Source organism: Sprattus sprattus (assembly GCF_963457725.1).
Source record: "Sprattus sprattus genome assembly, chromosome: 11".
Classification (NCBI taxonomy): Eukaryota; Metazoa; Chordata; class Actinopteri; order Clupeiformes; family Clupeidae; genus Sprattus; species Sprattus sprattus.
The window spans coordinates 21,764,931-21,786,755 of NC_137909.1; the positions used below are offsets into that span (position 1 = coordinate 21,764,931).

The 21,825-nt window shown below is 46.9% G+C and overlaps 1 protein-coding gene across 1 annotated transcript; it reads right to left on the minus strand.

The window, feature by feature from the left end:
• Positions 1-1,958: 1,958 nt before the first annotated feature.
• Positions 1,959-19,141, minus strand: akna (AT-hook transcription factor; the record flags this gene model as incomplete). The annotated part of the gene is made up of 23 exons (XM_080847148.1): positions 1,959-2,214; positions 2,790-2,949; positions 3,355-3,462; positions 3,690-3,815; positions 3,994-4,128; positions 4,428-4,579; positions 4,892-5,026; positions 6,151-6,313; positions 6,807-7,111; positions 7,366-7,469; positions 7,741-7,999; positions 8,335-8,502; positions 8,946-9,139; positions 9,670-9,829; positions 10,207-10,325; positions 10,816-10,875; positions 11,026-11,153; positions 11,328-11,478; positions 14,303-14,377; positions 14,838-15,144; positions 17,006-18,125; positions 18,339-18,564; positions 18,872-19,141. 23 exons carry the CDS (start codon positions 19,139-19,141, stop codon positions 1,959-1,961), a joined length of 4,881 nt encoding a protein of 1,626 aa, XP_080703274.1.
• Between the last annotated feature and the right edge of the window lie 2,684 nt (positions 19,142-21,825).

Here is a 21,825-nt window from a genome sequence, read left to right on the forward strand (position 1 = left end):
TAAAGAATGCCCTAATTCTTCAGATACATGGATGTGTAAACAAGGGTCCAATTTGCTGGTGGAGACATTTCAGTTTGTTTTATGATAATTTTACATGTTATGATGCCAAATAATACATTTTGCCAGATTTCATGAGAGAAGAGGAGTGAATCTGAGTGTGTCAAGGCAAGGATCCTCCACCAACCCACACGTCACTGCCTGAACTCAGTGACATATGATCAATCCAGTCAAACATCATAATCCGTCAGAAATCAAACCAAGTATGTTCTGTAAAACTGTTCATGGTACTATTTAATCAGATGCTGTACATTCATGAACATTTGCCCTTGAAGGAGATTTGAAACAGGAAATTGAACATAACACTTCAAACCACGAAACAAAAACATAAAAACACACCTAGAATTTTTAGAAAGCATTAATTGTCTCACAAAAAAGGAGTATAAAAGTACAAATGACATGAAAAACAAATAAATTACTTAATTTACCATAACAATAAAAAAAAATAGCTGTCATTACAAAATAATCCAAACAAAATAATCAACAACACGGCTGAGAACATTTGGAGCTTACAGTTCATTTGATGTTTAAACTTAAGTAACTGATTACAGAACATGTACATGTACCCGTACTGCTACACATACAGCTACACTAGTTTTCTGTATTCATCAGCGTTATGCCCACCTGTCATAAAGACGTGATACGCAGGTGAATTTAAAAAGGTGAAATCTACACCTGAGTGTAACATGGCCTCTAAACAGAGAGCACAACTAATAATCTTGCTGAATCGGTGGATTTGTTCGACTGTGTACAAAGTCAGATGACTACAAAAATAATTCATAAAAGGTACCAACATAAATTCCCAATGTTGAATAATTTCAATAAATGCTGATCAACAGAAAGCTCTGGGACAATTAATCAGAACAGCAGAGAAATAGATTCGGTCCAAAGTCTGTGCATCTGATTTCAATTTCCTTTCTGCTACTACCTAACTACCTATACTTAATGTAATTCAATCCCATCACAGACAGGAGTTCAGCTATCAGTATAGATTCTACTTGCGTGTATAAATCTAAATTCCTTTTAATGTTCCACTTCAATAAGCAAGACCCAGCTGAATCCCAGGTATATATACATATATACATATATATATATATATATATATATATATATATATATATATATATATATATATATACACACATTTTGGGAGAAATGTATGTCTCACGCTAGAAATGCAGGCATCTGTTTGTTCTCCGTGTAGCTGCCATGTTTTATAGACCTGAGAGTAAATCTGACATGGGTGTTGCCTTTCACCATCCAGGCTACATCCCCCAGCCTCATGTAGTCAGTGCCCACCCAACCCCAACCGTACCCCATGTGATTTACAGTGCTCCCAACCAGCTAGCAGTCCGCCTACCATTTCACAGCTCAAGGGAGAGGTAGTCCCTCACTTATTCACAGACTCTTAAAAAAGGGCAGCCTATCTTTACTTCACTGTAATCACGGAGTGCTTGACTTCTAATAATTAAGATCTTCAGCTGTCCTTGAAAACGCCCTTTTCGTGCAACTCTTAGAGCATAGAGCTTGGGGGAAACATGAATCCAAACCAAGGGCCAAAAAGGCCTACTGAGCAGCATATATTTTCGACTTAATGTGATGGTGCATAGCGATACACTATAGTGCAGGGTTCAATGTTACATTTCATCTACCTCAAGTAAGTACCCTATATTAGCAACTAGCGACTGTCATTGGATTGCCCACTGACACGCTCTTATAGCTACTGTGAAAAGAAAGGCAACAAAACATATATGCTACAATATGCTACCATTGGCAAATGTTTAGTGATGTTTACATTGCTGAATCAGTTCTTGTTGACAACAGTGAAGTCCTCAGTTTCAGAGAGATCAAAATCCGACTTTAGCGGCCACAAGCCCATCCCCTTCTGACTCCAACCTCAATCAGTATAGGCAGGACTGGGAGAGCGCCCTCTGATGTTGGAGGCTGGTATTAAGGTTCCGAACCATGCGCTTGGAGGAGCTCTTCATGTTGGCAGCAGCAATGATGGCTCGGTCGAGAGAGCTGCCGAGAGACTGTCCACGCTCTCTCTCTCTCTCTCGCTCTCGGCTTCGGTAGGCTTTGGCCTGGCTGGGTCGCTCTGTTCCCACGGAGACATATGGCATGGGCGCTGCCTTCATCATGGGACCAGGGTAGTAACTGTGGCACAAGACAAGAGATGAATAACATGCATGACACACATTGAAGTCCGTGATCGTAATCCTACACACTTTTGGTCAAATTCAGTAAATTGCAAACTGTCCAAACTTCTGTGTTTGTTCACAGCTCTGGCTTAGTAAATGGGAAACAAACGTAGTGTCACGGAAAGAGACATAAACACTCTCAGCCCATCAACACCTGCAGAATCACAGATGGGAGGGTTGCTGAACTCAAATATCAACAATCTTTCCCAAAAACTGAAAGAGAGGACACAACTCAATACAGACACATAGGCATTTTAGAGATTCATTGCTGCAAGACAAAATATCCTCTAGTATTAACATACAAGGTTTTTAGAGAAGCACACACACACACACACACACATGATACAGAATAACATTAACCCCAGGCCCACCATTTTACACAGAACAGCTTCAGCATTTCAGGTAGGCCTGACAGAGCTCTCATTAAAACACAGGACCTTCATGCAGGACTTAAGTCAGTAAATCAGTAAATCAGTTCATCACTTCATCTACCAGTGTGTGTGTGTGTGTGTGTGTGTGTGTGTAACTCACAACATGGGCTGATAAACTGGCACACATTGGACCAGGGGCACGTTGCCCAGCACAGCAGCGGGTGGAGGTGCCAGGAACATACGCCCTGCCTCTCTGTGTGGCAAGCTCTCTGAGCGGGGCTGTCTGGAGGATGGGCCGGGATCTCTGTCTGTTTGATGGTCTGTCAGGCAGAGAGGGGCGTTCATGTCCATGGGTGTGACATATTGAGACGCACGGCAACAGCAATTCACAAAGACAAAACCAGCCGTGATGAAATTCAAACCACCATCCCACTGCAGTTTAATAACAATCAAATAAAATCAAAGCGATTCTAGTTTGATTTCACTTCACTGGATGATCTTTCGTGCCAAGACTCAGCTTTAGACACTCGCTACTCTGAAGGCCATGTTCAATGGCAACGCCATCTCAAATGCACCTTCAACATCTAACACCTTTTAACATTCAAGTAATGACCAAGTACAGTCAACTCCAAATGAATGAGATGTTCCTCATTTGAGACTTAAAAGAGTGGATGCTGGAGGCTGGAGGCTGGAGGCCTCATTGAGGGCCTCTATGGATGCCTGACCTGTCTGAACAGCAGTGCTCCTCCTGGGCTCCGAGGCTCCATGCCGTGGGCTGCACTGAGGGTCAGAGCGGCCGGGACGCTTCCCACTGCCACGCATCTCTAGGCCCGCTGTTACAACACACAAGAGGGGGGGGGGGGGGGGGGGACCAGGAGCATATGAACAGAAGTGACAAGAAAGACCAGAAGTGACAAGAAAGAGCAAAGGGGTGAGCAAGCGGGAGAGAGAGAGAGAGAGAAAGTGAGAGGATGTAACTGAAGAGAGTAACAAAGAACAGAGAGAGAGAGGGAGAGGAGGAGACAGAATGAAAGTGATAATCTGTATAATCTTTCCTCACCTGCGTGAGCTGTGCCTGGACTGGCACTGAGCTTTGAGGCACAGCCGTGACAAACGGTGCCCAGATTCCTCCTCTGGTTGGCATCAACAACGTCTTCAGCCACAGCAGATTGCCTGAGGGGCTGGCCTGATAACAAATGACACACAACAACACATGGAGCTCACACACTTCACACTTCACGACGGTGTTCAGCTTCATAAATCACAACACGCTGAGCTATTACTAACTCTTCTTGACATCTGTAGATCTTTAAAGGGATACTAATATTACATTAAAAATACAAAAATCCAACTTTGTGTCGTACAGGTATGGCGTCCTCTGCTCTCCCTCGTCGATGGCCTCTCAGGCCTACTTCGTCTGGGTGGCGCTTTAGGTCGTGGGGTAGATCTCAGTGAATGATGTTTAGGTTCAGACTGGGCATGCCCAGAATCATCTGTAGCTGGAGATGACAAAAAAAAAACATTATCACAGCTCCCATGGGATGCGATGAAAAAGCAACTATGTACATGGCCTATGAAACGCGTTGAAGGTGGAACATATAAGTAGGTGCGTAGGTGTCATCACATGAGCACTACTGTGGCAGTTACCATGGTACCACATCACAGGAAAAACAGCCAATAGGTGATGGTGGTCCAAGTCAACTTAATTTACAGTAACATTCATTTACTATGAATTTGTCAATTGCAGCATTAGGCTAGGCACTTCTTCACACGTCTAAGTGTCTGTGTCTGCGCTCACTGTCTGGCCGAGGGCGGGGCGTGGACGTTGATCTGGGTCTGAGGATGGCTCTCTGGGTCCTCCTCTCCTCCTGCTTCATCACCACCTCCTCCTCTACCGCTCTGCTCCTCTCTACTCCACCCTCCTCTCTTCTGCTGCTCCGCTTAGGTGCTCTTAACAAGGACAACAAACAAATAAATAAACAAATACATAAAATGAATAAACACAATGTAAATCACATACACTACAGCTGATAATGATGTAGTCTATGGCACTATGACATCACTGATCATTATTAAATGTACCTCTAATAAAATATTAGGCACGACAAATAAAAAAAGCACGACGAAAATGCATTCGCAATGTAGTACCAAACTCGAGTGTTGTCAGTGCACCACAGCTAGTGTATAAGAGTACAGTGCAGAGTCCAATCTGGGACCCTTTGGGGCTTCATGATAGTGCACCCCTAGTGGTGAGGAGTGTACCTGTAGGGGGTGCTGTGTGCTGCAGGGCTGTGGGGGTAGGATGGCTCAGAGCTGGGGGAGAGGCGCCCACACAGAGTCCCCTCCAAACACTCCTTCAGTCGACTCACTTCCACCTGCAGAGACTGGAGGGCCTCACTGCAGCGTGGGTGCGCACACACACACACACACACACACACACACACACAGACAGACACACACACACACACAAATATTAATTAGAAAGGGATGAGTACATCCCTTTCAACATCCCCAAATTCTGATAGAATTTCTTTAATGCTGTAAAGTTCCAGATGGAGACCCATGTTGACCGGGAAGGAAAAGCCACACGTGCAGACCTGTGTTGTTAAGGACAATTCTATTTGACTGACATGCTGCTGTCCTGGTTTATAAGACTGACACACTGCAATCCATAGCATCTACTCCACACCATGCCATGTGCCCACCTTATGCACGCAAACACACACACACACACACACGCACACACGCACACACGCACACCCGACACACACACACCCGACACACACACACACACACACACACACACAAACACAAACACACACTCACTCACTACCACCATGCAGGGTTAAATCACCACACCAGAGTTCTCAAAATACCTCCAATATAGATTTCCAATTTACAGAAACCAAGATGCAATGTCTGTAATGGAATGAGGGCAACAACAGATTGAACATCTCAGAACATCATGAGGTGATAATAATGCTAAATATAACAGAACTAACAAGTAAATCAAGATGAATCTATTTCTTTAGATTTCTCTATTGAAAATATGAACAATAATGTCTTTATCACTCGTGTAGCGTCATTTTGTACCATTTTACACAGCATATTGTATTCTTTGTGATAAATAAATATCATCATGGGGACTATTAGGATCATTTCTTCTGCGACGTAGTTGCAATATCCTACACTGGTTAAGACTGGAATCTTTCTCTGAAGGGAAGCTTGAGCTAACCCTTCCTCATCTCCTCCTCTGCAGAGTATGGACATCTGGATCAGTCTCAGGGGGCTTTCCTTAGGGCTCATTTGGGGGAGCCGTCCCATTTGCGGCACTGGCATTTATTGCGGCACTAGGGGGCAGATTTGTTTAAATGCGTTTGACTTGTTTTTCCTTTCTTCTCTCTTTTTGCCATTCCCTTCTGCAGTGAAAGCAGCCCAGGCGATACACTCAGAGGGGAGTCATGAATCTCCCTGCTTGTTTGTGCCACACATCGCCATGACAGCCCCCACACACAACTCACCACTGATTGGTCAACGGGGCAGAACTTTGGGCTTTCAGGTGGTCGCCATGGCGATAAGGCGCAGAGAGGGAGGAGTTTCTCCGGTAGACTGGCTGCTGGTTGGCTGATCGTGGGTAGTACTGGAGGTTCTGTTCTTTATCCTCCTGTCCTGACAGGGAGTGGGCTGAGATGGATGGAGAGACAGAAAGTAAAACACAGGAAAGAGAGAGTGTGTGAGAGAGAGATAGAGAGAGAAAGAGCGATGGAGAGAAAGAGAGAGCATGGGGAGGCACACGAGTAATAAGATTAGTTGGAAAATATAAGCTTTAATGACAAAGCTTAAGCAGGGCATCATTATGATCTTCCAGGGAAAAGAGCAAACCCAAACCTTCAGCTTACTGCACTGTGACCAGAACTCCATTCCAAACACTGAGTGTGTGTTTAAACCTACTGTGCAGGAGGGTGTATGTATACATTTACATGGATGAATAGGCCTATATGTTAATCTACAATTTACCACTGCCAGTGAGCTGAAGTTCAATGTCTGGTTCTGGTTCTGTTTCTGTTGTGTGTGTGTGTGTTAGTGTGTGCGTGTTAGTGTGTGCGTGTGTTTGTGTGTGTGTGTGTGTGTGTGTGTGTGTGTTTGTGTCAGTGTGTGCGATTCTCACTGTACTCACTCTCACTGCCCCCGCTGCTGGCCCAGGCCTCCAGTGGCTCCCTAGCCCAGCGCTGGGGGGAGCTGCTGGAGGACGGGGTGGGAGCCGGTCTCCTCTCTCCTCCTCCTCCTCCTCCTCCTCCTCCTCTTCCTCTCCTCTGAGGTGCTGTGGGGGTTCCTCCCGCTGCCCCGGCGGAGCCCACACTCCCCCGGGAGGCGTGCCCCAGAGAAAGAGGCCTCTGTGGGGGGCGGCCTGAGGGAGGTCGCCCCGAGTCAGTGACTGTTTCAGAACTCTCAGCTTCCTCTGTTTCCGCGAGAGGCATTGTCCTGTAGTGAGGGGGAAGCAGGGACAATTCACACTGGTCGAATGGGGACCCGTCAGATTTACAAAACCTCCAACTTATTTGCATGCAAATGATCCGAGGGATGACAAATGGACTGTAATGGATATCATGTAATGGATATCATGTTAAACATGTTGTGTGCACACAAGATCAACTCCTGTTGATTTCCTGTTCAAACCCACGTGAGAAGCCTGAGTTCTAATGTGGACAGGCTGCTGAAGGAAAGGATCAGCTCACCTCGCTTTCTCCCCCTGCTGGAGAGGACTGCGTACTGCAGGAGTGAGGCGGCTGCTCTCCGAGCCCACAAAGCCACTGTCGGTCTCTGGGGACAGAAGACCATCCTGCAGAGACCCGTGAGAGAGAGACAGACACATTGGGGTGAAATAATGATGACCCAGGTGGTGGGTACTGCTGACCGGGTAAATTAGAAATGAATAAAAATAAGGATTAAAACAAATGAAAATGAATTGAATTAAACTGAATACATTGAACTAAACTGATTGACACACACACACACACACACACACACAAAGGACAGATGATGGAGGAAGCCAAGAGCAAAGTCCTGCTAATCTGTAGCAGTATGCTACCTGCTGCTGTACCAGCACTGACCTGAGAGGGCGCTCTGGTACTTCTGGACTGCGCTTTGAAAGCTCTCTTGTTCAGTGTTGTGGTGGCGCTAGCTGTCCCCTCCCCCAGGCTGCAGAGGCTGCCGCTGCCCGACCTCCTGCTCCCTGAGGCTCGGCCGGGGCTGGAGACGTCCTGGGCTCCGGGGTAGGAGGAGCAGCGCTCCAGCGGGATCTCCACCAGGCTGTCGCTCTGGGACTCGCCCAAGGGCCCCGGGGACGGCTCCGGTGTTGGGGTGGGCTTCCTAGGAAAAGGCAACATCAACAACGGTCTATGGAGGTTTGCCAAGAGTGCATTCAGTTCTGCACCCTTCTGCAGTTGAATTATTGTCTGTGCAGAATTTGTGTTCGGTTTCATTCTCTCTTTCAACACTTTGCACTTTTAAAGCTGGTTAACCACAATACACAAACGCATGTATTTATGACTATGTATGACATAATATGAATATATAATGAAGTTGATGAATAATGTAGTAGTAAGTTTGCATTCCAAGGTAGAATTTATTTCAAAGAAAGCATATTCTGTCTCCTCAGGACACCATCGTGTAAAAGAAACTGATGGGAACAAAATGGCGCTCACTGCTGAGACGGGCTGCTCTGGTCCAGCTCACTGTCCCTCCGCCAGCGTTGTCTTGAGTCCATCCAATCATCCCCCGGGGGAGGAGGGGCATCTGGCTCGGGGGTGATGGGTCGGCTGACCCCGGGCGCCACGTCGAGGACCTGCGGCAGCTCCTTCAAGCTCTGATAGCTGCAAGATGGACGAGAATGTATCATCCTCTAACTTACTTGTCTTCCTCTCCCAGACTTGACTGCATACATCCCCCTTGCTCTTCCACTGAAAGAACTGCAGTGAACTCAGGCCAAGAATTCCAAAATGTGAGAAAACTTTTGGGTGTAGCTGACTAAATGCACTGTAATCGTTCCCGTAGGACCAAATGGACAACTGCTGAGTCCTTCCTCTTTCTCCATATGTGCTTTCTCTCTCTAAGTCACACTGCATGGGTAAATGAGTGACACTATGTGTACTGTGTGCCAGAGGCTGTTCGGACTCCAGTTACTCTGCAGCCTCGCTTGGGGATGCAATGTCAGACGCAAGGGTACTACCCTTGACGGCTATGCAGCATGTCCTGTGAGTGTGTGTGTGTGTGTGTGTGTGTGTGTGGGGAGTAGTAGGTCATTCAGTGGACTCACTGGCCCATTAGATTGCTGAAGTCCCGCTCCACGCACTGGCGCTTCTGATGGAGGGGGCGAAGGAGGAGAGACGGCAGCGACGACGACTCCTCCTCCTCCTCCTCCTCCTCCTCCTCCATCTCTCCCTCGCTTGCTCCGCTCACAGAGCTCACCTCCACCCTGACGGCCATCGGATCTCCCACACACACTGGACCCTGAAACAGAGAGACAGAGAGAGGGAGAGATAGAGAGATAGAGAGAGAGAGAGAGATAGAGAGGGAGGCAGACAGAGAGAGAGGAGGAACTATTATATAAAGTGGTCTAAAGGCATTGATTTTCATGTTTTAGGATAGATAATAACAACAAAATGACACATGATGCATGGTCATGGGTTTGAGTCCAATCTGCACGTAGATCAGAGCATATAAGATCCAAGAATCCCCTTGACAACTCCACAACAGCACCACCTGGTGTTCACACTGAATATGGTTTGTTCCACTCACTGACATCATTGGTTCAATCACAGTAGTTATAATGAGTGTGTGTGTGTGTGTGCATGTGTGTGTGTCTCATACACACTGAGTGACAGAGAGAAAGAGAGGGAAGCAGAGAGTCCAACCCCAGAGGGGTTAAATATTCTTTGACATAATTGCCACACAAGGGGAATGGTTCTGCATGCTTCTTACTCCAGCACCATATCTCACTGTGGGCCGCAGTGTTTGAGTGACAGCAGAGAGTAGGCTACCTGTGGGCGTGGCAACGCGTCGCCCTCCCTGGGGCTCAGAGAGATTGGATGTGGAGGGGGCTGAGGCTCGGACATGGGCGGGTCTTGCTGTGTTTGCTCCACCCACTCCTTCAGCTCATCCAGTCTCATCCCTGACTGGAAAATCTGCCCTTCAAGGTCCCTGTGAAGTACACAAGTGCTTCTGTGTGAGTGTGCATGTAATGTATTATCAATGTTGAGGAAATCAATGATAACTCACCAGTCATTCAAGGGCAGACGGTAAAAAGTCTCCAAAGACACACACACACACACCTGCGCACACACACACAAGCACAAGCACACCTGTGCACACGCAGTCACACACACACACACACACACACACACACAGACACACAGACACATACACACCTGCGCACACACACAAAAGCACACCAGTGCACACACACACCCACCCACACACACACACACACACATACACACCTGCGCACACACACACAAGCACAACTGTGCACACACACACCCGCACACACAAACACAGAAATGGCAAACTGCTCTCACCTATTTGGGTCAAAAGGTGGCAGCCTGCTGCCCCCCTGCTGCAGGAACTTGTGCTCATCCCGTGCTGCCAGGTAGGCCCTCTCCAGAGCCTCCTGACCCTGAGCCAGCTCACACAGGCCCTGAGGATACAACACAGCACAACACAACATCAGAGGTTTCCCACACAGGCCTGCTCCACCATCATCATCGTCATCTTCATCATGATCAGCAGCAGCAGGAACAGGGGCAGAGGCCTCAGCAGCATCATTTTCAAACTCATCACTGCCCTCACCATCATCATCATCATCATCATCATCACCACAACCTTCATTACTATTTTCCCTTTTCATTATCCTTTCATCATTATAATTCTCTTCTTAACATTTAAGCTTGGAACTGTATTATTTTCAGTACAGATACTGGGCATGCTGCAGGCTGTGTTATGGATAGAGCAATAGAAAATGTCAGTAGCTGTATGTATCCGTCTACAGACCCAGATCAGAAATACTGGTGTCAAACATCAGCATATCTCATCTACAGCTGCAATAACATGGTTTACAGAGCCCAAACAGCAGTAGCTTTAATTAAAAAAATGTTGCATTTGTGAAATGTGTGGATCGAGATGTCTACCTTCATCTGCTCATGTGCTTTCAGCTGACCTCGTCTCAGGAGCTCCTCAAATGTGTCGAGCTGGCAGGGAAAAATAGCTTTCAGTCAACCACTTAAGCCTACGTGCAGTGGGGCTTTACTAACTAGCACTAAAACAGCCCTTCATGTTTCAATAATCAGATATTAACATGCAGCAGTATTGGTTAAGGCATGACTCTAGGGTTATGGTACCTGCAGGTGGAACCTTTGGACCTGGAAGTGGAGGGCCGCGGCGAGCTGCTCGATGGCGCGCAGACCCCTCTGTCTGGACGAGGCCGATTCCTCAGAAGAGGGGCGGGCTGGGGACACAGCTTCATGATCTAACACATAAAAAAAAAAAAAACGAAAGCTTAATCTCACTGCATTTAAACTGATGCTCGCATTTATATCTCTAATGAGACCAATAATGATAAAAAAAACACTGTGAGGCAGTTTTGTATTTTTCTGCATAGATGACCATCATTTTCTGAAATACTCAGGACGATGGCCTCTACCTGAGTTTGACCTTTGGGGGTTCTGCTGAGGTGCATCCATCTTAGCCCTCTGTAACTGTGGAAACGTAAGGGTCATGACCTTTGACCCTTCTTTCACGGATCCTGATTGGATGGCGTGGCTTGGCCTGGGTGGGTCCGAGTTCAGTTCAACCTGCAGAAGAACATATTATTGCAGCTCATTACAGGCAGCTGGGAATATTCTGGAACTGCAGGCTATGAAAAGAGGCACGGCACAGAGTCAATTAGCAGGCTAACCGGCACTCGACAGAGTCTGAGACTCACCAAGCAGATTGCGCTGAATACCTCTTCCCTAATGTAAAACATTATTCCACTGCTGGATAGGTATTTAGCCATACCAAAGTAACACACTGGGTGCCTTGTTCCATATCCACCTTTTCTGTGGGAGCCATATCAGCTTGAATGGAAATCAGATCTGAAATGCCTGCAAGCACCGCGCAATCTGTCTGCATGGCAAAGCTGTATGCACAGTGCCGCATGAGGAGTGTAAATAATGCTGTGTGTGTGAGCGTTTGTGTGGGTGTGTGTGTGAGTGTGTGTGTACTGTGGAGTGTGAGTGGTGTGTGCAAAGGGCCAGTGCTATAAATTGTATTCCCTGCCCCCACCCCGTCTCGGAGCCTTTGTGCTGCAGTGATTTAGAACCTCCCAGTGACCACTGCAGGAGATGAGGGAGATAGACCTCCGCAGTCAGCTAGCGCTCTGATTGGCTAATAAAACCCTGCCAAACGAAAGGAGCATTTTACAGGCAATTTCATATATGACCCAGTGAGCCTGATAACAGCCAAGTGTGTGTTACTGCTGAATGATGATCATATACTGGAAATGTGTGGAAACGCACTGCCGCATACAATCTATCTCTTCACATTCCCAATCTATTCACTTATTCATGCATGTACAGAGCCACATACATACGTGCATACATACATACATACATACATACATACATACATACATACATACTGTACATACATACATTCATACATACATACTGTACATACATACATTCATACATACATTACATTGTATAACAGATACATAGACAAACAGGCACACAGACACGCCTACACAGATTTCAGATGGAGCCAAATGTGGCAGTGTGGCTGTCTATCCCTGATAAGCATGTGCCAGACAGTAAATCACATGCCTATTCACCCCTCAGTGACCCTTCTGCCTGCCATCAACATCGCCCCCTACCTGCCACACGGTGGCCCTGCAGCATCAGCTGCAACACTCACTCTACTAACAACACCAACTATCGTCAACGGCAACCAAAACAACCCCTTCTAATGCTCCTTTGTTAAATCCCTCGGGTGCTTCAGCTAACTTGTCAGGTTCTTCCATGTACAGGAAAGGGGTCTCCCTTCAGCCTCCTCTGAGGGGGGAGGAGAGGACGGGGATTAAACTGGAGTACCATTCACTTCCCTCCCACTCTAGTCGGTCTAGAGTGGCAAGGGGACAGATGGCGGGAGGGTATGGACGAGAGACGAGGACAGGCGCTGTGGGTAAGCTGGATTTAATTAGCGTGTGCTACCGTCGCTCTGAGCTGCAGGTGGAGTGCACTCGACTGCTTACATCGAAAGCAGAGGTCCTACTGTGTGTTGTCTGGCTGCCACTCTGATGAGGTCAGTTGTAATACAGTACGCTGTGTGTGTGTGTGTGTGTGTGTGTGTGTGTGTGTGTGTGTGTGTGTGTGTGTGTGTGTGTGTGTGTGTGTGTGTGTGTGTGTGTGTGGGTGGGTGTGTGTATCTGTTTATTTTGGTACATAAATAGCAAAGGATCTCAGTTTTCAACATGAATGGTGTTGACAGAGACTACTGTCGACACCACTTCCTGCTTGTCCCTCGTAGAAACACATGACTGCTGTGTTGGACGCGTGCATGACTGCCCCACTGACAGAAGTGTGGCCCCCTGGGCTCATATGATTTTACTTCCTCGTCCCCGGTCAGATCAGGACAGATCACATGACCTCCCTCGTTAGGGGGAAATTAGCCAGTAAACAGGCCAATGGTCAGGGGACCGGCTAATATTCACTCTGCCTTTCACATAAGCCAGCAGGAAGCAATAAAAGACTTAACATAATATCGACACAGCACTGACAAAAACACACTTGGCAAAGCCTGTGGAATGTATGGATGCCCTGATGGTGGCTGTGCACTCTGCCAAAACATTTAGCACTTGAAACAACTTCAGGAAAAGCCTAATATAATATATAATGAATTTATTCTAAGGATGTCTTTCTAAACACATCTATCTCCCATTGCTGACTAGAGTTCTTCCACTCAGGATCCTCATGGCTTTACTCTAGGACCAGCTTGTTTTGCTTCCCACACAGAAACATTTTTAGAGCCTGCAATTTTCAGTACGTCTCTGCAACCACAAGGGGGGTGTCACTGCCAGGCCACACACTGGAAATAGTCTCTGTTTCTGGATGTTGCCTCCAGAGGGGAGTAGGCACTGTGTCCCACCCCCCATCCCCCCACCCTCACCCTGGAATGCTGGGGCTGTAATCAGTGACGGTGCACAAAAGGGGTCTGGCTGCTGCGTTCGCTTTGTGCCAAGGCAGGCAGGCGGCTGGAGCTTCATATGCAGAGCAGGGAGGACTAAAAATAGCCCAGGCAGGCGATATCAAAACGGGCGGCCACGTGGAGCGGCGAGCAGAGACAGAGAGACAGAGGGACAGAGAGGAGCCTAGAGAGGGGCATGAAATCGGTCCAGAGACGATGGGACACTGAGCATGCATCTGGTGAAGAAGAGCCGGGCAGACGAGGGCCTGGAGTGAGAGCTTGAGTAGGAGCTGCGTGCCAGACGAATTCAAATGAAGCCACTCATGTGGGCGCTTTACATGTAAACATGCAAGCAGAAAGCGGTGCACATGATTACACAGCTCCCCTTGAGACAGGCACGCACACACGCACACACACACACACACACACACACACACACACAAATAAACAAACCTTAGCCTCCAAGCGCATTCTGTCGATCGTATTTTCTGCCGCAGCATATTTTGTCAGCAGTCTTTTGTAATCCTCCTGTCACAAAGATGAGGACAGTTTTACTTAAATGAAAAAGAGAGAAATAGTATTCACTATTCTATTCCAAACAATCACATTCCAGAAAGCCACATAAACATTCCATAAAGCTAATTGCTTTGCCACTGGCTACATATTTCAAACCGCAATACTGGCTCCGCACAGACTGGCTAGGTTGAAATGAAAGGAAAGAAGTTGTAATTTTCCTGGTTCATAACTGTCAACTCTTCAAACAGCTGAAACTTCAGTCTGACACAACTTGGCCTTCAATAAACAGAGGTGTGTGTGTGTGTGTGTGTGTGTGTGTGTGTGTGTGTGTCAGGTGTGTATGTAAAATATGTATTGCATGCTAAAGAAACTTCAAAACCCTTTCTTTTGTCCAAAGTAAACTGTGTGTCCACCCAGAGGGCAGCGTGACGAAGCCGGGGAGACTCTTAGTGGCGTTTTGTGTTCAGCATACCTGCAGCTGCTGCATCAGAGAGGTGGCCTGCTGAGGGTCCCGGAAGTCCTCAGGCACTGTGCGGTTCAGGGGCCGCCGGGGCCCATCCTGACCGGGGCCCACGGGCTCCTCGGGGTCCTCGCCACTGCTCAGTAGCACCTCTCGGACGATCTCCGCGGGAGACTTAAAGACCATAGGGGGCTCAGGGGACGTTCCCATCTGCCGGAGGGAGCACGTACTCTTGGGGGGTTTGTAGCCCTCTTTGGGGAAGCGCACACGAGGCTGAACTTTGGAGAAGTCGGGGAAGGGGTGGGTGAGCTTTCCTCGCCTGGTGAAGAGCAGACAAATTATTTAAGGACACTGACAGGAAGACTGAAGAGGAAGAGAATACAGGATAGAAAGCTTTGGCCAAGTCTCACATCATGAATTACAGTCCTGCTCTGCCCAGCTCTCTGGCTGGTTCCCCTGGATACAGTCCAGAAGCCCTCAATTGAATTAAGTGTGGAGTCCCAGGTTTTCTCTGCTGCCAAATTCAGTGAATTTATGGGGTTTATTAAATGATATGATTTTAAAAAGTTTTCATATCAGTAGAGTAGTGTTGATGCTGATTGTTAGAAGGCTGGTCTAGTACCTTCTATATTCTGGCCTATACCCTTAAGAATGCAGTGAAACCCCTAAGAGTGCAAAAGCAGGGTAATCTTATAAGGGCCCTATTATCAAACTTTCATTATGCAATTAGTAATGTTTTTTTTTGTGCATTGGACATGCACGGCGGCAGGATTTTTTCTCTCCCGGTGCTAAGGGGGGGCTTGACCGATACGTGGGGTAGCTAAGAAAATGATTTATTTTCATGACGTCACCTACTTTATAAAGAGGTTCTTGTTTTTTTCCCCCAATGAAAGCAGCTATGATACACAGCACGAGAATGTAATACAAGCGGCAATGGCGGAAATGTTTCACGTGCGTGCAAAGGTGACATTCAGCTCCGGACAGCGACCATGCGCCTGCCCATAACCAGACAATACATCCAAAATGCAACAAGTATTTATTCCATATGCATAATAAATGAAAACAAACAACTATGCATTGACAATATTGTCTCGGATCACAACATCATAACTTACATTATGATGATTCCACACACAAAAAAAACTCACCAGAGTTGTTTTACACTAGGACGATGCGTCTATTGCTGTGGTTAAGTGCAAATGAGTCCATGATCTTCTGGACATCCAGAATGGAAGAATCAATTTAGCCCACATTTGAGGATGTTCGGGTGTCTTCCTCTATCGCTAACGTTGAATCTAACCACACGGGAGCCGCCATATTGCCATTATGTTGACAAAAAAGCAGCCCTCTCATTGGTGTGATTACGTGATTACGTGTCGAACCGTGCCACGGCTCCCGGGCAAAATCTTATTACGCTCTGAAGACTCTAGTTCTGCATAAAACAAAGACATATCGACAATCGACTGGAATTTAAGCGACGAACTTTTTTTTGGTAGGTTAGCAGGACTCCTTCTTTTTTATGAGCTGAAGATTGTGTAGATGCCAGACAGTGGAACGGGTTGAAACGAAAACAGTGTTCACCTTACGGCCTACTCCCCCCTCTTGTACCCTCTCTCTCTCTCACACACACACACACAGCACAGGGCAAACGGGGTACAGGCGCAGTACAAACACGCAAGCGTGGATTGTATTGGAACGGAACTTTTACAGTTTTTCTCAGTCGCTTTGGTACATTTCTCAAATCATCCTCGACATTTGCAAAACAGTGCTTAAATGCTAGAGGGGCTTAACTGGGGCTACACATGTTTTTGCCGGGGCAATAGCACCCCTTAGCCCCGGTGTAGCGCCGTCGCTGGCATTGGATAAATCGGAGTGAAATTAGTGAGATCTTAATCACGTTAGAAACTAGTTCTGAAAGGGTTTTCCCAGAGGGAAAGATAAGCCAGATAAGAGAAAAGTCTGTAATGAATACATCACAAGCACTACTTAGAACAACTGCTTCTACAGGGAAATAAACAAGTGACCCGACGGACATGACTTGATCATCCTCAATGCACTCAGCCTTACATGATATGCCTGCATGTCATCTACTGCACTTGGTCAGTACACATTGCAAGATAGCTAAGGCCTATAGGTTAAACTGATGCAAAAAAAACCTGCTAAAATATTAAAAGGCTTGCCTGACGTCTGTGTGGTCAGCAGGGCTTGTGCGTCTGTGAGCAGGGTCGGGACTCCTCCTCTCGCTCCTGCGATGATGATGAGCCCTGTTAGGAGGCGCCCTGGAAGGTGACATCCTGAGCTCAGTCTCAGAGCGGGTCGCAGATCGGTGCTGTGGTCTTTCCTGAGAGTCACGTTTGTTTTTCCGTGGAGAAGGTGTTAGACGGGGATGACACACACTGGAGTCTGGGAGGCTCTCTGCGCAGGAAGCGTCTGGAAACCTCTCCTCCTGAATGCCATGGAAGTCGGTCGGATCTTCCAAGGACAGGCGTAGGAGATGGGAAGGAGGGGAGATCTGTGGGACAGTATGAGGAGCAGAGGGAGGAGAAATAGAGTGTCTTGTGCAACCAGATGTCTTGTGTACATCCTTCTGTGCACCACCTTTGGCCTTAAAGACTTGTGGGTGCCCCGCTGTCTCTCCACCAGCCAGAAGGTCTGGCTTTGAAGACCTGTTCTTTTGGCTCCTGTGATGATTTGGCCTGCTAGGAGATGATCTGGACGGTGACTCCCTGAGTTCAGCCTCAGAAAATGTTGCATCTGAGGACTCGTGGCTTTCCTGAATGAAATGTTTGCCTTCCCCATGTGAGTTTGCTGGAAGTGTAAGATCTGGTTCAAACTCTGAGTTGTTCCTGTGTCCAAGCTTGAGTTCAGACTTGCCGACTGAATGAGATGGCGGGGGACTTTCCTGAACATCCTGCAGTTGATTTCTCCTGGGGGAGGGTGTTGGGGTCAGGTGATCGCCAGTTGCCTCGCCTAGCAGCTCTAGCTTCATGCTCTCTCCTTCAGGCCATTCCACTCCGTTAGATGCAGTCCTATACTCTGAACTACTATGGCCTGGTCTCGACCCAGGCATCATGGCTCTGGCCTGAGAGGCTGGGCCATCCTGGAACTCCTCCCACTCAGATGCAGGCAGTTCATCCTCAATCAAATCCAGCTGACTGTCTCTCTGTGAGGTAGTCCAGTTCCGTCTTTGAGTCACCCGGTTCACGCCTCCTTCCCTCTCCACCCTATGCAGCTCCTCATCCTCAGTCCAGCACTCCTGCAAGACTGCACTGTCCTGGCCCTCTGTATACTGGTTTTCAACTGTAGAGGAGTAAACAAACAAACAAATAGATAAACAAACAAACAAACATAACCAAAAGTAAATGTTCAGATAAAAGAGTTCACGAGACAGAGGCTGAGCTCTGCACTGTAAAGCTCTGCTCTGCAAACACCTCAATGGCGGGTCTGAAACTCTCTTGAACTTGTGATTCTAGCACAGGACCCTAAAGCTGTATCTAACGGTATTTAACTCACATTTGGGTGGGGTGTTTGGGACATCTTCAGCTGGGTCAGAGTCGAGGAGTTCGCTGAGGTTAAAGGTCAGATCCTGCATGGTCATGGGGGGCCCCTCGTGTGGTTCCGGAGTCCCTGTGTCCCACATCTCACTCTGCTCCTGCTCCTCATCCCACTCGTCTTCATCTCCGAAACCCTGCTCCTCTTCCTCACCCAGACCCCACTCTTGCCCTTCTCCTTGGGATTCCTGGGGGCAAACATACCATTTGCACAGATATAGAGGAGAGTGTTTCATAGAGTGTCATACACAGAGTGACACGGCAGGGAGGGTGGTTTTTCATATATACATACTAAAAGTAGAATTAACAAGCCAAAAACATCAGTTAACATGTGACATGTTTAAGTTTCAATGTAGGCCCTCCTACAGAATACATAACACAGTCTTGTAATGACCCTTTTCTATGTAAACTGTGCCGCAAAGTGAAGGTCACACAAGGCAAAGACCATACAATAAAGAATAATAAGGACCAAGTACCAAGAAGTAAAGCCCTCACCTTTTCAATGTACAGGGATGAACCACACTTGTCCTCGTCTGGACCCAGCTCCTCTCCCGAGCCCAGCATCAGCTCTTCCCCCTGGGTCTCCTCCAGGCCGATGATCCCCCTCTCATCCATCTGGCTCTGAAAGTCATCCTCCCCTCCTCCTCCTCCGCCTCCCTCCCAGCTCAGCTCTGACCCCCCAGGGCTGGCAGAAGAGGGGGGATCCGGGGCCGGGGTCCATTCCATCACCCCGGCAGTGGTGCTGCTTTGTTTTATCCTCTCCATTCTCGCTCTCTCTCTCTCTCTCTCTATCTCTAAAAAGTTTCCCCACTCTTCCTGCCTTATCTGACGTGTCTAACCCCCCTGCCCTCTCATAGTCCTGCTGCTGCTATGCAGGGCCCCAGCAGTCAGGGCAGCATGGTGAGCCATGGCTGAAAGAGAGCAGCGTGTCGGGTCGAGGAGTCAGGCTGAGTAATGTTCACTCAAGACAGCAGGGCTTGATTCTTGGGGACTTCTAGTGGCAACATTGACCCTGAAATGAAACACTGAGAATTATTACCCCACCACTTCATACATCTTTATCACTGCCCTGTGTGTTCATATTTTGTTTTACTTAATATTAAAAAAGGAGGAGGGGTTGGGAGCTCCTGAGCACTTGACAAATGACATCTGCTGCATGACGGCACAAAAATAATAACCTTTATCTAATGGCACTGGGGACAGATGTTTATTCTCATCAGCTGTTAATCACACACAACAGTAACCAACAAGCTTCCAGTTCTTGCTTGAGTGCACAGCTGTGCCAATATAAACAATCTTAATCAGTCTTTCTGAAAAAAAATTCAATTACAATTATATAACCAAAACTGTCCCACTTGGCAACCATAGAAATATTTGGTGGTATTAAGTTGACATTCGAGTAAGGACCTCATCATCAATGATCATCTTCATGATCTGATGAAGAAGTGTGATCAAAATCAAGAACTTACTGAACTGTGCTTGAAATTAAACAAACATGACTAATGTGGGTAAATGAACTGGGATTCTGATAAAGTTGGAGTTTGTCAGTAGACAATGGGTGCTAGGGACAGAGTTCTTTTGTCATGCCTAAAAGAACATGGTGTCACAAAGACCCATCCCCTGTGACATTTGTGAGGTTTGTTGTGGAGGGCAAGGGGCTGGGGCAAGCTGTTCTAGAACCCGCCATCTACACTGTCGGACAGTTTCCGTAGCAACCACAGAACAACAATGGATACTCTGACAAGCCCACAAGCTCAAAGGAGGCTTTTCCATCCATCCAATCAGCATTCATGGCACTGCCTCAGGGAGACTGGAGGGAGGTTTAGAGGAGGGGAAAAATGAACTTTCTATCTTTTCTCAAGACAAGCACAGCAGCGAAGGGAAAAGAATGTCGATGTGCTTGTGTTTTTTTTTATTTCTCACTGGGGGAGTCGTACCATGACTTTGGTTGCAGAGCAGAGTAGACAGACATTGCTCTTAAATGTACTGTGAATAAAAACACCTGTTAACTTTGGAATCCATTTGAAACCTTGTGAGCCAAATGTCTCTGTTTCAAATCAACCTCACTTCAGGAGTGTGACAGCTTACCCTTAAGTCTACACAGTTATGTGCATGTGTGTGCGTGGATGCGTGTTTCTGTAGGAAGACCAAGCAAAACACTAAGACATGATTCACAGTAATGATGTGAAAAGTGTACAGAGACTCGTAACAATAGTGACAGATTTGGGTCAGTTTTTTTCCCTCTCACTTTCCTTCTAAGTTACCTTAAACCACCTCTTCAGCCCAGCTTTGCAATATAACATCCAAACACAACTATTGTTTTTTTTTTTTGTGGTTATACAACCGTAATAATATGTAATGAATACCTTTTGTCTACCAAAGCTGAGAAAGTAAACTCTGCATTCAGACAGACAGCATAAGAGGAGAGTGAGCCCCTGAAATGTCTACAACAAGCTATTATCAGGACTACGGAGAACCAGAGGGACTTTCAGGGCAGTGAAGGGGCGACTGATTAGCCTCCTCCCATCGTTTCTCATTTGGAAGAGTAGATGGGGGACTCTCCAGCAACCACCAACACCCCGGCTTATCAAAAGCAGATTAGCAGAGAGTGCGCTATGACTAATCTGAAACACAGATGCATCACCAACAAGCAACCCAAACACACACAGTCGCCTTTGTTACTCATCTGAGAGAACAAATGGCACTCTCACTCGGACGCTGTAAGACCAACGGCCCTTTCGTAAGCAAATGCACCCAGGCACAGCAGCTATACAGAGATAGCCTGGATTAGAAGAAATAAGGTAGAAATTTCTACTGACACAACATAGCCTCAAATTTCTAAAATAACTTCATAAAGAAGCCTTTTAAAGTACAGGAGTTGGTTTATGGTGACTTTATATTTACATTTAGTCATTTGGCAGACAAGCAGACACACTTTCCCATTGCATAGCATAAAGTCTGGATGGATTCATGTCTCTATTTGAACTTGTCTGACACTTTCATCAACCAGTTTAAACTTGGATTGATTTCTTCAATTTTTTTAAGACAATATTAGTTCCAGTGAATAAAGTACAAAACTATGCACACATTCACGTATTGCTCTTTACAAGCACCTAGGCTGGAATGTACCATATTCCAGGGATAGCCATGTTATGATCTTGAAAGTTCAACAAGTAGCACAGATGGAAATCGGAGTAAGGTGATTCTAAGCCAACCAGAATTGTAATCCACTGTCAGTCTCATCACAAACAGTGCATGAATTACCCAGATTCACTCTCCAAGGTCTTAGCCCCAACCTACCTCCACTTCAAGCACGCCCTGGCTGCCACTGGAGGGGCCAATTCTTCTGCAGGCGCTGGGATTTCCTCCTGACGAAACAATGCGAAGCACATCGAGATGTCAGAATGCACCAAGACACAGCTACGCAGACACACACGCACAGTGTCTAT